This window comes from Scyliorhinus torazame, chromosome 3 (assembly GCF_047496885.1).
Source record: "Scyliorhinus torazame isolate Kashiwa2021f chromosome 3, sScyTor2.1, whole genome shotgun sequence".
NCBI lineage: Eukaryota > Metazoa > Chordata > Chondrichthyes > Carcharhiniformes > Scyliorhinidae > Scyliorhinus > Scyliorhinus torazame.
The window spans coordinates 50,730,231-50,746,787 of NC_092709.1; the positions used below are offsets into that span (position 1 = coordinate 50,730,231).

At 45.0% G+C, this 16,557-nt stretch overlaps 1 protein-coding gene across 1 annotated transcript in view; it reads right to left on the minus strand.

Moving 5' to 3' along the window:
* Positions 1-16,557, minus strand: part of hspa4l (heat shock protein 4 like) — a 119,677-nt gene that overhangs the window by 56,096 nt on the left and 47,024 nt on the right. Inside the window, exons 6-10 of the mRNA XM_072495675.1 lie at positions 6,207-6,340; positions 5,103-5,347; positions 4,428-4,504; positions 1,472-1,623; positions 50-153 (exon numbers count right to left, since the gene is read on the minus strand). Coding sequence (XP_072351776.1) covers positions 50-153; positions 1,472-1,623; positions 4,428-4,504; positions 5,103-5,347; positions 6,207-6,340 — 712 coding nt within the window. The remainder of the gene's footprint in view (positions 1-49; positions 154-1,471; positions 1,624-4,427; positions 4,505-5,102; positions 5,348-6,206; positions 6,341-16,557) is intronic.

Sequence of the window (16,557 nt, forward strand, 5' to 3'; positions counted from 1 at the left end):
ACAGATAAACCATATCATCATGCAGGTGCTTTCTATACGAACTACTTACCCCAATCCTTCAGTTGCAGATTTCCATTTCAAAGTGATTGGAAAAGGAACTATATCTGTGATGGAAAACTCACGTACTTTAAATGCTGGTGAAAGAATTGCACACTGGGTGAGGGCGAGAGAAAAAGAAACATATTACAATTTTAAAAATATGTTCCATCTTAGTAAAAGGTGTTCTTTGAAGTTTGCAAAACAATTTTCAACTGCAAAACATGCAATTTAAACTGACCAGAACCTGTAATTATTAAAGGTTTTGAGATTAAGTCATTATCTCTTAACACAGTTATAAAGAAAAACAATAAGATATAACTTGGCAAGGATAAAGTTGGATTTGTTTTCCTATCGAGCATAACTGAACAAAATTTGACAATCGAATGACAGGTTCAAATCCCTTACTGACATCAGTCTACACCTTCTCCCAATGCTTAATAGTGATTAAAATTTAGGAGTTCATTCCCAAACATTCTGATGATCTAAATTTAGGGCGCAATCTACCGGCCATGTACTGTCGGAATCGGAGCAGTTTGCGGCCAGTAGATCCCAGGAGAGGCCGCTACACCTCGCAAGATCAAACCAGACCTCGCTAGATGTCACGATTTTGGTCCTGTCCATAATGGGCAGAACCCAGTCCTGCACGGTTAGGTAAGTTTACGAACCTACTTAGCCTGCTGCTGCTGTGTCAAGCGGCCTCCTGATGAGATCCCAGCTAAACGCCGATTAGTACTGGTCCCATAAACGGGGACTGGGCATACCGGCACTTCGGGGCGCCACCACCCTGGCTTTTGGCCTGTGCCGGGGATCAGGCCCAGGGAGTCCTGACCATGTGAGGTGGGGGTGAGGTCCTCCCCACCGAGGACACCCTTAAAGGCGAGTCAGGGAATTGGAGGGGTCCGGAGAACGCGTCGGAAGGCAAGTTGAAGGGGAGTCATTTAAAGATGGCGCCCGGATCTCTTCCTGCACTTAGGACTCTGCTCACCTGAGTTTATTAGTGCAAGAAATTACACTGAGTGCGGCCTCAGTTTGGGGGTGGGTGGGTCGTGTGGTTCCCCTCCAGGGCCACAACTAACAATGGAGTGGCGTTAGATAGCAGCCAGAACGGACACTGTAGCTGAGCATTTAAGCCCAGAATGTAAATGCTTCATAATTTGAAGCATTTCTTGTTTGTCTGAACTCTTCAGCTAAGTTGAAAATTTTCAGAAATGCATTCCAAAACAAGGGTTCAATTTGACAAGTCTCTTATTTACTATTTATGTTGTGCAGATTATTCCATTTCTTCCATATCGAGACAATTAACATGACTGAAGGTATACGTGATACAGAAATAATGAAAATGATTTAAAGAGCTTAAAATGTTTCGGGACAAAAAGAAAAAACTCCTCTTTTCATTAGTTTATAAATGAACAAACACGAATCAGTAATTTACCTGCAAGGCACAACCTCGTGCTACAGCTTCATCTGCATTAAGAGTTGTACTCAAATCTTTATGAAAGAATTTTGCAATTCGTTCTTTCACAGCTGGAATTCTTGTTGCTCCACCCAAAATTTCAACAGCGTAGATGTCTTCAAATTGCAATTCTAAAATTAAAGTACATTCAGTTACCACTAAAAGGACAATTTTCACAATACACAAATATTGTACACTATGGATTAGCATAAAGGCATTTTATTTTCTAGCAGAGCACACCGACTGGAGATCAGCAAATTGCAGTAGTGCTACTTTGTTAAGCATGAGGTTACGTCATGCTTACTGTGAGAGACAGACCTGCACGCACACATACACCCGAGATTCAACAGGCTAATATTTTTAACTAGTTACAAGGTGAATTTACAAATTTACAGAAGGTATAAAATAATATCCACATGAACACCATCCGGGATTGGAGACAGCTGGACCTGCGAGGAACACCTCTACTGGGGCACAGGCCAGAGTTGGAAAAACATACCAGCAGTGGCCATCAAGGAAAACGGTAAATGCACTGTTTGGAGAGAAGCTGCTATTAGGAATTGTGCTTAAATAGCTTTAACTAGAAAAACAGATCATTTGTAAAAGTAGATCCTTGAATTTCAGTAAAGAACACTAGCAATGGGGAAGTTAAATCAAGTCGATGTTAAAAAAAAGAAATAATTTTGTAAACAAAGTTTATACAGTGGCAGGGACCCATGTTCGATTCCAGCCTTGGGGGTCTGAAGTTTTCGCGCTCTCCCAGTGTCTGGGTGGGATTCCTCCCACAGTCTAAAGATGTGCAGGTTAGGTGGATTGGTCATGATCATTGCATGGAGTTACGGGGAGTGGGCTCAGATAGATTGCTCTTTTGGAAGGTTGGTGCACACTTCAAGGGCCGAATTGCCTCCTTTCTATAGAAAGGATTCTAAAGAAGGACAAGGTTAGACAGCAGAGCTGGGGAGAAAGAAAATAGCACAAGGAGCAAGACAGAGCGTAGTGCTAAATGGAGCAGAGTTCCTTATGTGACACTTAAGATTCAAAAGTGCCACGAGGCAAGCTGATTGGGTGAGTGCAGTCAGCTAGGTATTTACTACTTTTATTACTTATAGTTTGCAAGGTCTATATTTTGTAAAAGCTATATTCTGTAGTAATGAGGGCGAGGGAAGAAGGGGCCCAGAGTAATTGATATTTGATTTCAAGTATCTCCAAAATTAAATTAAAGGAGCAAGTCATGACAGGAGAGCTCAAATGGCATGTTCCTCCTGGACAGAGACAGGGTCAGATGTGAAGGGAGTGAGCAGAGAGAGAATGTATTTCGAGGGAGAGATGGATCGAATGTGAGGGGAGTGAGAGCATATGTGCAGGAACAGTGTCCATATTTCTGGGTCACTCATCGGGTTTTCATTCACTTGTCACCCACAAACACCATCACACACTCTCATCTATTATTCTCAGTGAGCAAAGGTAAGTGAGTGAGAGCCAGAGATGGAATGAAACAGACATGGACCATCACCCTGTTACTCAACTTACTGTTTTTGGTTCCACAACTGGTTTCCCTTCATCTCATTTTAAAATTCATCTGCAATGTTGTGTTGAACTTTTATCTTTCCACAAATGGCCCCTTGAGTAGACAACATTTTATCATGTGGCTCCCCAGGTGAAACGGTTGGGCAACCCTTATGCAAGTGATACTTCAGAAAGACAATGGGAACTGATCATGCGGCAGCTGCTGAAACAAGCCGCTCAAGCTTAACTAACTACTGACATGTGTAATAATGGCAGGCTAAGTCCACATGGGTAATTTCTATTATACAAATTAGGACAGAATTCATTACTTAAATTGGCACTGATCTGCACTGTCACATACTATTTCTCACTACCCATTTCTGAAAAAAAAAATTTTTTGTTGAAGCTTCATCTTGCACTCACCAGGATAATTGCAAGAATACCAATGTCAGGGGAACCAACAGTTTTATACTATAATGATAAAGTTAGCAAGTGTTGACTGGTAGAGCTTATAGCCATGGCGAATGCGCCAGTTAAGCGGTGACTTGACAGTTCTCTACCAAGCATAGTTTAAAAATTTAAACCAGGCAGCTCGACTGATTGGTCAAGACATTGCCCCGAGGAATGAATCAGCGAATGGCTATCATACTTTTTTTGTTTAGCTGAAACGGACGCAATGTGTGTACATGTTGTCAAGAACTGTATCAATATATGCAACTTCCAGTATACATATATTCTTCACGGCAATACCTTGACCAGAGTCAAGCTGCCTGGTTTAATTATTGAAACAACGCTTGCAGTCAACTGCCAATACAATTAATTGGTGCATTCTGCAAGGCAACCCTTCAACCAGAGGCCACTTGCCAACCAATCTATGCCTCTTATATTATTTAAAGTTACTGTTTCTCATAACATTGGTATTCTCGTGATTGGCCTGACTACAAGACAAAAGGTTTTTACAAAATGACTTTGGTCAGCAACAGTCAAGTTCTGTACTACCAAATCGCTATTTGTATTCCAACTCCACAATTGTGCGTACACAGAAGAACACACTTCATATATGGGTGGCATGGTAGCATAGTGGTTAGTACTGTTGCTTCACAGCACCAGAGTCCCAGGTTCGATTCCCGGCTTGGGTCACTGTCTGTGCAGAATCTGCATGTTCTCAGTGTGTCTGCATGGGTTTCCTCCAGGTGCTCCCATTTCCTCCCATAAATCCAGAAAGACGTGCTTATTAGGTAATTTGGAGATTCTGAATTCACCCTCGGTGTACGTGAACTGGTGCCGGAATGTGGAGACTAGGATCTTTTCACAGTGACTTCATATGCAAGCCTACTTGTGACAACAACAAAGATTATTATTATAAAGATTAATATTATATGGTTGAGTACAGCGTTACAAGGTTACTAACTTTTATGAGATCACTTACTAGCTTGTTCCATTACGTTTTTTAAAGGGGTCTCCACTTTGCTTAAAAATGAGGCACAAAGTTCTTCAAACTGTGCTCTGGAAAAGAACAAATATTTTGAACATATCACAAGTCTACTGGCAGCAAATAGGACGATTGCTTTTAATAGAATGAAAACAATCCAAGACAGGACCAATTCCAAAAGATAGCTTAGCATCTTATATGGCCATCCTTTTTCAGCAATACTACATAAAAAGCTAGGAAGATACTCGAAGAAATTATATCCAAACTTCAACTAGTGCACACAAAATAAAACCATCGCATTCACTTAGTGTAATTTTCTGTAACTCATTAATTTAGTTACAATATGCTTCTGTTATATATTTGATACTGCCATTTTTTGGTATTTTAGCAATTCAACAAGTTTTAAATCTGCATGTAGTAGAAACTGGCCAAGACCTCACCACAGTAATCCACTCCATTCAATCTTTCCTGGCAGAGTGACTTTTGTGGAAGATGTGGTCTGTATTAGTTATAAGAAAGACTATGTTCAAGTTGACATTTGTCAGCAGATCTAAATTCCTCAAAAGATTAATGTTATAAATTGCCTTCCAGTTTGTCCCTCCTTTCTTCACTTCAGCAAAGTTGAATACAACAAAATAAATTTGGAATGAAAAGGACACAAAATAAATTTACCTGTTCATTCTACCAGAAACATCAATATCATTCATGAAGCACTCTATGTTCATTGGAAGATCAGATGCATTCGCACTCATTAGCTTCTTCAATTTCTCACACTCCTGGTGCAGACGGAGCAAAGCTCTGCCATTAGACTTTACATTTAATTTATATTTAGTCTTGAATTCTTCACAGAAGTGATCTACCAAGATCCCATCAAAATTCCTCCCTCCCAAGTAGGGATCAAATGCAGTTCCCAGAACCTATGATTTGAGAGAAAAACATCTGATCACCACAAAGATAATGTTCCACATGCAGTAATGCTTGGCTTTGCACTAACAGCGGTACATGGTTACATAATATTCAAAATTTAGAATTTTGACAAGTTCATACACTATTATACGCAAAGGGTGCAATGCAAATGGTTCAAAAGAGAAACAGCTCTGCTGTTTTTATCTGATAACAGCTTTCAAGAAAATAGCATCGGCACCAGAATTCAAATGGTGTATTGAACACATTGGGAAAGTTTATTCTGCAGATAACCACAGTACTGCAGCTGATCAAGAATACTGTTGATCAATTAATTTGCTCTATAGCTTATCCAAACATGAAACTGCTTTGAGATCTATCTACAAGTAAAATGAGCTGTCTTCCCAAAAACTCCATCTCCAGTAATACTGAAATAATTTAAAAATCTTCTGGAAGTTATGCAAGAGCAAACAAGTGTATCAATTTTCAAGGAGCTACTCCAGTGCAGTACTGCAGGAGTGTTTCACTGTCAAAGATTCCATCTTCAGGATTAAACATTAATCCAAGACCCATCTGTCTGCTTGGGTAAGTGTAAGGCCCCATTGCATGAATACAAATAAAAGGTAGGGGAATTCTACCTGGCGGCCTGGCCAGTGACATATCAGTAAAACAAAATTTGGCAATCACATTGCTGTTTGTGGAAGTTTGATGCGTTTCCTACATCACAAAGACTAAAGGTCAAGTATTTCATTGGCTTTGAGACTTCTGGTAGTTGTGGAAAGAGCTATGCAGAAGTTTTTTTTATTTTTAACAAAAAGGATTGATTTTTAATCTATCAAAATATGTTCAATAAAGTTTTTTTAAACTACTAACCTTAAGCTTTCCCTTGTTAAATGCACAAATAGAGGTTTGATAGGCTGAATGTCCCATATCTACAAAGACCACATTCCTTGGTTTCTCTTCTGGGGCTGGTAAATCCTGTTTGTAAATACCGTATGCAAGAGCAACTAGAAAACAGAAAACACATCAACAGCTAAGAATCTTATACATGTGCTTGGGTTTGTACTATGTTTGTCAAGACTATTGTTAAAACGTGCCCGGCGAAGGATTCTCCTTCAGTGGAAAGATACGAGGCCCCCAGCCCGGCGAAGGATTCTCCTTCAGTGGAAAGATACGAGGCCCCCAAGCGTGGAATCCTGGATCAGCGATATGGCAGGGTTCATTAAATTGGAGAGGGTGAAATTCACCTTGAGGGGGTCGGTACAAGGGTTCTTTAGGCGGTGGCAACCGTTCTTAGACTTTCTGGCAGAACGATAGACATTGGTCAATGGCAGCAGCAGCTCGGGGGTGGGGGGGGTTTACTTTATTTTTGTTTATGTTATTTACACTGGAAGGGTCTGAGGGGGTGTATACACCTGTTGTCTTAAGTCGGGGTGTTAATGTTAATTTATTATTTAGGTAGAGGGGGGGGTTGCTTTTTTAGATTGTGTTTTGTACTTAACCCTGTTGGGTTCTTTTTTCTTTCTCATTTTGTTATTGATATTTTATGAAAACCTTAAATAAAAATTATTAAAAAAAAAAAACGAAAAAAAAAAACTATTGTTAAAATGTAAAGAAATAGTCATTAATCATTCAGTACCGCAGAGCAGGCACACAGTACCATGCTAATCTCAATTTGAAATACATGAAGCGGGGTTGCTCAACGCCCATGGCACTATCTATGGTAAAAAGAAAATCAAACAAAAAAAGACCACTCTTGGCAGCAGGCAGAGATCATGCTTCTGCCTGCTGTACTGTAACTCCTTTGAAAGCTTGCCCATAAATAAGCGTATGCTTTTGATAGTTTGGGAGTAGATCTCAGTAATACAGGTATTAGGTCAATTGGACAAATAAATAAAGTTAGAGAAAAAGGGGAAGGCTCGGTAAATCAGATTACTTAGCTTTAGCCAAAGAACTGGCACAGACACAGGAGTGATGGGTTGAATTGTTGTCTTTTGAGGAAAAGGGAGTTTAAAATTTCAAGTGCAATTCAAAACTGTACAATAATTTTAATTTCATTATTACATAGAACAGTACAACACAGAACAGGACCTTCGGCCCTCGATGTTGTGCCGAGCTTTGTCCGAAACCAAGATCAAGCTGTCCCACTCCCTGTCAGTCTGGTGTGCTCCATGTGCCTATCCAATAATTGCTTGAAAGTTCCTAAAGTGTCCGACTCCACGATCACAGCAGGCAGTCCATTCCACACTCTAACCACTCTGAGTGAAGAACCTACCTCGGACATCCCTCCTATATCTCCCACCCCGAACCTTATAGTTATGCTCCCTTGTAACAGCTACATCCACCTGAGAAAATAGTCTCTGAACGTCCATTCTATCTATCCCCCTCATCATCTTATAAACCTCTATTAAGTCGCCTCTTACCCACCTTCGCTCCAATGAGAAAAGCCCTAGCTCCCTCAACCTTTCCTCATATGACCGACCCTCCAATCCAGGCAGCATCCTGGTAAATCTCCTTTGCACCCTTTCCAACGCTTCCACATCCTTCCTTTAGTGAGGTGTCCAGGACTGCACACAATACTCCAAATGTGGTCTCACCAGGATCCTGTACAGTTGCAGCATAACCCCATGGCTCTTAAACTCAAGCCCCCTGTTAATAAACGCTAACACACTATAGGCCTTCTTCACGGCTCTATCCACTTGAGTGGCAACCTTCAGAGATCTGTGGACATGAACCCCAAGATCTCTCTGTTCCTCCACATTCTTCAGAACCCTGCCATTGACCCTGTAATCCGCATTCAAATTTGTCCTACCAAAATGAATCACCTCGCACTTATCAGGGTTAATCTTCCATCTGCCATTTTTCAGCCCAGCTCTGCATCCTATCAATGTCTCTTTGCAGCCTACAACAGCCCTCCACCTCATCCACTACTCCACCAATCTTGGTGTCATCAGCAAATTTACTGACCCACCCTACAGCCCTCTCCTCCAAATAATTCATCAAAGGGCTTTCCTTGAAGCCCAACTGTCCTGTCAAGTATTACAATTTAATCTGTAAAATTAAATCAAGTTTATTCAATTAAGTATTGAATATAACTATTGTACACTTTTATATATTAGCACACCATCACAAATTTGTCATTTAAATAAAAAAAAACTGTTGATAATCAGCTTGCACAGAATTTATCGTTTGCATCAACTGTTCGTATAACTGAGAAAGCAAACATCAGTTGGAGTAGAATGCTTAGTCTACATGGATTGTATCCAACAAACTGATCCCAGATATATTTATCAAAGCTGAAACCCGAATGAAGAGCAACACCAAACCACAACTCCAAGCTACCCAAGGTACAGAAAGTTAATTCCCATTACTCAGGCACAATCTTTAAAGCTGTATTTGTTCCTTCCAGATACAAATAATAAACCACCCAGATAAGAAAGAAAATCTCGATTAATTTGAGTGTTTTATGGGTGTTATGACCTCCATGTAGGCCACGGAGAAACCATTCTTGACCTCTCAATGGGACCAGTGGAATACAAGTTTCCCAGGTGGGGGAGCGAGGCCAAGCTGGAACTTGTAATAGATTGCACATAAAAGCTGGCCCTGGCAGGGCCTGGTGTTTAATTCTCCCAGCAAGAACTGGGCTGGGAGAGTTACTGCCATGGGCATAATATTGTATATTGTCTATTAAATCATCGTTCCACTACTGCTGACTTCAAGTTACTAAACTGGCTACAAGGACAAAAGAAAACTCCGGACTCACTTGTGGCACCACCTAGCTGTCCGGTATATTACTATCCTGGAACCTGTGGACAAAGAAAAGTTCAGGTTGCAGCTGTTCGGTAAGCTTGAATCCTTTGACCCAGGCCTAGAAGACGGGAGCCAGTATGCGGAACGCATGAGGCACCTCTTCCAGGCTAACAATATGTTGGGGAAGACTGCCAAAGTCATTCTCGCGCAGGCTTATGTTGGCAGCATGTAGGTGGAGGTTGCACGTTGGGTGGCTCACACTGGAGTTTCTGTTTTTGGGCACTTTTGGGGGGAAATTTGGTATGAACATTCTCCAGTAAGGTTCTGGTAATTAGAGAATGTCGAAAGCCCAACGGAAGAATACAGGACGAAAAGGAATGAGCGCTAGTCCGCCTGAGAGCTCAGGTTCGGAGTGCTGTGGGAAGAAAGATGGCCGGAGGGGGGGGGGGCCCCCCGAGTTCGCTGGGTGGGGATTCGCCCATTACTGGCCAAGGTAATGGTGGAGTTCGAGCAGCAGTTTGCTAAGCATTTTGTGCGGCATGGGAAGGAGATGATGGGAACGCTCAAACAGTTTGTGGACGATATGGTGGCCCTGATAAAGGAGGCTCTTCGAAAGGCATTGATGGCGGTGCGGGAGCAAGGAGGTGTTGAAGGGGTGGAGGAGGCATTGTCACGGCTCAGCGATCAGCTCGCCTCGATGAGAGGGGAGCTGGGTAAGGTGGAGGAGAGCAATAAAGGGCCGAGATGGGGGCAGCCTTTACAGGGCAAAGGCAATGCTTTACAAGAGTAATGTGTGGTTTGGGGCGGTCTACCCGATGAAGTTGAGAGTTACGCATAATTTCAAGGACTATTATTTTGAGATGGCGGAAGAGGCAGAGGCATTCGTGAGGACTGAATTGAGTTTGGACTTTGTTTTCTTATGTTTTGGTTGGGAGGGAATGGTTTGGGGACATTGAGGATTTCCCCCCTTTATTTGGGGTTTTTCATGTGGGGTTGTTGAGAAGGGCTGGGTGTGTAGGAGTTTTTTTGTACAAGGCATGTGAGGGAGTTGATGGGGCTCTGGTGGGGGCCACCTTGCTAGCAAACCTAAGTTGGCTAGTGAACAAGAGCGAGATGGGGGAGGGGCTGGGGCTGGGACAGGTTTTGATGGGCCTACGGGTGTGAATTGAGGGGGGGGGGGGCGGAGAAGAGGGGAAGTATGCAGAGAGAAGTGGTTTCGAAAAGAAGTGGGTGGGGATTTCTGGGGTGGGGGTGGGGGGAGAAAGAGAAGGGCAGGGCTGGAAGAGCAAGTGGAGTTTGAGGAGGTTCGGATGCCGATAGGGAAAATCCAAACAGGTAAAGCACCGGGGCCGGATGGGTTCCCGGTGGAATTCTATAAAATGTTTCTGGATAGGTTGGCGTGTTGCTGGTGGAGATGTTTGAGAATGTGGTGGGTAAGAGAGTGCTCCTGGAGACGATTGGACAGGCATCCATGTCACTCTTCCTAAAAAAAAGATAAAAACCCGGTTGAGTATGTGTGGAATCGGCCTAAATCTCTGCTAAATGTGGATACCAAAAATCTTGCCAAGGCAATCGCGCTTAGGTTGGAAGAGTGCCTTCCATAGATAACCGAGGAGGATCAGACAGAATTTGTAAAGGATAGACAGTTGCCCTCGTGTGCAGCGTTTGTTAAACGTGATGCCCTCCCCATCTGAAGGAGGGTGGTGGTGGCGCTGGATGCGGAGGTGATTGATCGAGAAGAGTGGAGTTACTTGCTTGCAGTGTTGGAGCGGGTTGAGGTTGGGCCCAGGTTTATGGTGTGGGTTAGTTGTTACACAAGGAGCCGAAGGAGAGAGTGTGCGTATGAATTAGGCACATACGGGATATTTTCAGGGGAATGTCGTCCCCCCCCCCCTCTCTTGTTTGCGTTGGCGGTAGAGTCCTTGGTCATTGCACTGAAGTGTTCTGATAAGTAAAAGGGGATAGCGAGGAGTGTGGGTGTGTGCGGAGCATAGGGTGTCCTTGTATGCCAACGACCTTTGGTTGTATATTTCCAACCCAGGTCCCACGTGGGGGATACAATGGGGCTGCTCAAGAAGTTTGGGGCTTTCTCAGGATATAAACAGAATTTGGAAAAGAGCAAGTACTTTTTGGTTTCTTCTCCGGGCACAGTGGCTGACTTGGGGGGGGGGGGGAGATTCATTTGTGGCGAATCGCACATCAGCTATTTGGGGGTGCCGATGGCCTGGGACTGGGCCCAGCTCCGCAAGTTGAATTTTACAAGCCTGGTGGGTAGGGTTAAGGCAGATTTGTCAAGGTGGGATAGCCTTTCCTCATCATTGGAGGGCCGGACGCAGGTGGTAAAGATGAATATCTTGTTACGGTTTTTGCTTTTATTCCAGTGCCTGCCGGTCTTTTATGAGGGTGGAACAGATGACTTCATCGTTTGTATGAAGCTATATGAAGGGTGGGTAAGGTAGCAAGGATACAGAAGATGTCGCTTCGAAAGGGAGACAGTCAGGGTGGGGGGGTTGCCTCTTCCAAATCTATTATTATTGGGCGGCAAACACCAAGGTACGGGCTGGGGCAGGGAGCTGGAGGCAATGCGGGTGAGGATGGAGGCAGGCTCTTGTAGGGGGTCGGGTTTCTGTGCGCTGCCAACAGCGCCCCTCCTGTTTTCCCCAGGGAAATACATGGGTAGCCGGTGGTGGTGGTCACATTGAATATATCAAAGCAACTTCGGCAGCATTTTAAGTTGGGGGTGGGGTCGAAGCTGATGCCAGTCCGAGAAAATCATGTGTTTGAGCCAGCGGGCTAGATACTAAGTTTCGGGTTTTTGCAGATACCCAATCAAAGTGGCTTGATGTGTACAAGATGGCCTCGATGACATCCGGGGCAATAGTATAAAAGCTCCAGTGCTTGTTCAGCACCCATGGGGTCCTGGTAATGGATAATAGGATGCCCTTCAGTAGTAAAAAGTTTGTCACGTTTACAAGACGGAATGGTATCAGGCATATCAGAACCACCCCGTACAATCCCGCACCCAAAGGCCTGGCAGAAAGGGTAGTCCAGACTTTCAAAAGGGTGTAAAGAAACAATCCACGGGTTCCATGGACATGTGACTGGCGCAGTTCCTTTTTAATTGCTGCACAATGCCACACTTGACAGTGGGAGTAGCCGCTGCAGAACTGCCGATGGGCCGAAGGCTTTTAACCCGGTTGAGTCTCACATTTCCCAGCCTCAGCAGAAAGTGGGAGTTCAGTTGGGGCACAGAGCGGCACCATGAGTTGAGGACACCAGGATCGCTCAGTGGACACAGTCTACGCCTGCAACTTTGAAGGCGGGGCACTTTGGCACCCAGGTGTCATGCTGGAAAGAACAAGGACCGGTCTCCGACAAAGCTAGGATTGAGGGCAGAGTTCAGCGTAAGCATGTGGGGAAACCTCCAGTGGGGCCCGCATAACACGACGCCTAACCGGCAGCATTGATGCCCCGTCCATGCCAGAAACCGCCTCTCAGCCAGGGGACCCAACCGTTTATATTCCAGCACTTGGTCCAGCAGGAGGATGACGACTCCGGCTCAGAATTGGACAGGGAAGTATTCATGGACACAGATGATGTTGTGTTCAGAACAGAGATCCCAGCAATAATGCTCGGAGATCGGTCAGGACAAGGCGGTCGCAAACCATTATACACTGCCCGACCCACAGCCATCACAAACTAAATGACAGCCTTCGGCGAAGCGGCGCAGAAGGTCCCCATCGTTGCGGCTGAAGGGGAACTTTTGGACAGGGAGGGGGTTTGTTACGACCCCCACAAAAACTATGGCGAAATAGCTGCCACCGTAGGTGGACTTTCCCCACCTATCCCCTTACGTACTTAATTTTTTCCCAAGTGTAGGAATAACATTGCCCAACCAGGTGGATACTCTAGGCGGTATGGGAGCCCTCCAACTAGGCAATATTTTCCTCCTGGCCACTAATGAGGCAAAGGCGATAAGGTCCATCCCTATGCTGGTGAGTCAGAGAGACCCCAAACATAGCTATTAGTGACAAGGTTCGATGGCCATTCGTAGAATCTTAGATATCCCATCAAAAAAGGAAACCCAAGGGCAGCACGGTGGCCCGGTGGTTAGCATTGCTGCCTATGGCATGGAGGACACAGGTTCAATCCCGGCCCAATGTCCGTGTGGAGTTTGCACATTTTCCCAGTGTCTGCGTGGGTTTCACCTCCACAACCGAAAGATGTTAGGTGGATTGGCCACGCTAGATTGCGCCTTAATTGGAAAAGAATAATTGGATATTCTAAATTTATTTAAAAAAAGGAAACCCAGTAGCTAGAAAGTTTGGGACAAGACCAAAGCATGAGAGTCTGGTTAGCGGGTGCAAGCGAGCAGATCACACTTGCCCTTCACATCCTGCAAGAACCAACTCATCCTCGCTTTGATCCAATGTATTCTATGTAATACTTTAAACGGAACCAAACTCAGTCTAGTGCAAGATGAAGTCGAATTCACCCTGTAAAGGGCTTCCTTTCAAGCCTCATCAGTAAGGACCCAATTCCCTCTCTCATTTTTCCTTTACTTCCTCTAACAGAAAAGGATCCGAAGAATGAATAAGGCCATACAAATCAGAAATAGATCCCCTGTCCGGTTGAGCCAGGGACAAGACCCTCCCCAACAAGGAAGCGGGTGTACGATCAGGGGAAACAAAAAACCGTACGTGAAACACCTCGAATTTGAAAATAATAAAACATGTTAGAACTGGACAACCAACATTTTTAAGAGCTTATCAAAGCTGGCAAATCTTCCCTTCTAAAAGCAAATCTCTGGGAGAACAGCCCGAACTAGTGCCCTTGCTTACGGGAAAGTATTCTGAATATACTATGTTCATACGAATATTGGCCTTAGGGGCATTGTACAACAGATGAATCCAGGAGGCAAATTTAGGGCCCAATCCAAATCTCCCCAAAATCGCAAAAAGACAGTTCCATTCCACCCTATCAAATGCTTTATCTGCACCCAAAGACACTATGTCTTCAGGCTCCAGAACAGTGGATGGGGAGACGTTAAATGTTAGCTGACAACTGCTGCCCTTCACAAAGTCTGTCTGATCCCCAGATCATCTAACAGGGTGATAAGGCTCCAGCTGGGACTCCAGGACCTTAGCCAGCAGTTTAACAATGTGTTCAAAAGTGAAATGAGTCAACATGATCCATATTCTACTAGGTGTTTGTCCCCCTTAAGGAGCAAAAAAGGTTTGAGGCTTGAATGAAGGTCGGGGATATTGACCGTCTGGACAGCAAGTCGTTAAACATGTCCATTAATAAGGTATGAACTTCTCAAAGAACCTTTTATAAAATTTAGCCGGGAAGCAGTCAGGACCAGGGCTTTGCCAGATTGCAGCCACCCAATGCATTTCAATATTTCTTTTGAGCATGGGAGAGGGTGGAACCCAATTTCCATCTCCTGCCTTTCTTGATGATTGGGATGTCTAGACTATCTAAAAAATGCATCATACCTGATGTGTTTGGAGGAAGCTTGGACCTTTATAGCTCACGACAATACCAACTGAAAACCGCATTAACCTGGAGGAGCGGAAACCAGGTCAGCTTCCTTGCTCTGAACTGTATGGATCCTTTGAAAGGCAGTTTGCTACTCAAGTTGATGAGCAAAGCGGTGACCAGCCTTCTCGGTGCCCTGGAATGCCGTAACTGCCATACTGCCGTATCTGTAGATATCAGTTCAAATTGGAGCTGTAATTTTTTCCGGTGAGTCAGTAGCTCCGGCATTGGGCCAAGTGAATATTGGCGGTCAACGTCCAAAATGAAGTACACCAGTCTCTGACACCCCAATCTCTCAATTTACATGGTGTGAGCTTTATACGAGACAATTACGGCTCTTATGACAACCTTTAGGGTCTCAGTGTTAAAGGAGATTAGGGGCGAGATTCTCCCCTACCCGGCGAGGTGGGGGTCCCGGCGGGACGGAGTGGCGTGAACCACTCCGGCGTCGGGCCGCCCCAATCCTCCGCACCTTTAGGGGCTAGGCCCGCACCTTTAGGGGCTAGGCCCGACCCGGAGTGGTTGGCGCCCCGCCGGCTGGCCGGGGCCGAAGAGACTCCGCCAGCCGGCTTGAGTCCGCGCATGCGCGGGAGCATCAGCGCTGCTGACGACATCCCCGCACATGCGCAGGTTCACCCACACGTCGGCCATGGCGGAGGCTAATGGTCGGCGCGTAGGAAAAGAGTGCCCCACGGCACAGGCCCGTCGCGGATCGCGGGCCAGGCCACCGTGGGGGCAGTCCCCGGGGCCAGATTGCCCTGCCCCCCCCCCAGGACCCCGGAGCCCGCCCGTGCCGCCAGGTCCCACCGGTAAGGGACCTGGTTCAATTTACGCCGGCGGGACTGGCATAGAAACAGCGGGACTGCGGCCCCCGCCGAATCTCCGGTGCCGGAGAATTCAGCGGCCGGCGGGGGCGGGATTCACGCCGCCCCCCGGCGATTCCCCGACCCGGTGGGGGGTCGGAGAGTCCCGCCCATTGTCTCTGATTTGTTGAGCTTAAAAAAATCGGATATGGCAGCAGACAAACGCTCACAAAATTTAACACCGGACATCCAAGTGGTGTCTAATCTCGAAGGTGGGCTTTGGGAAGGGCCAAAATCAAAATGAAAATCAACAAAATGAGGGGCATGATCAAAGATGACAATTGCCAAATATTTGATGGGAGATGGGACTTACCAATAATAAACAAAAATCTATCAGGGAATAAGCACGGTGGACATATGCAAAAAACGAAAATTCTTTTTTCATTTGGATACAGAAAAACGCCATGGATCTACCCCATTAATCCATTCTACAAAAGAGGTCAGTGCCTGGGATATCCTAGATGGAGTCAGAGATTTTGGCATGGAATGGTCCAATTTAGAGTCCAAGACACAGTTCAGGTCACCTCCTAGAATTGTCTGGTGTGAATCCAAGTCCGGGAGGGAGTTCACTAGTGAACAACCCACTAGTGTCCCAACAACACTGTGGTAGTATCAACAAACAATCCTTTATCTCCAACCCCCTACATAGCAAGACGCAACTAAAATTACATTCTAAGCTTCTACTCACAAACTGTTTGTGAGGAGCTGCAACAAACCCTCCCATAAAAGAAGAAAGTAACGTTACTGGTTAAGGAGAATATTAGAGCTGTACTGTGGGAGGACAACTTGGAGGGCTCATACAATGAGTCAATCTGGGTAGAGCTCAGGAACAGGAAGTGGGCAATCACAATGTTGGGCGTTTATTTCAGGCCCCCCAACTGCTAGCGAGAGATAGAGGAGCAGATAGGTAGAGAGACTTTGGATAGGTGCAAAAATAACAGTTGTTGTGGTAAGGGATTTTAATTTCCCCTATATTGACTGAGATTCACTTAGTGCTAGGGGTTTGGATGGGACAGAGTTTGTAAGGTGTATCCAGGAAGTCTTATTGGTGCAATATGTGGATGGTCCAA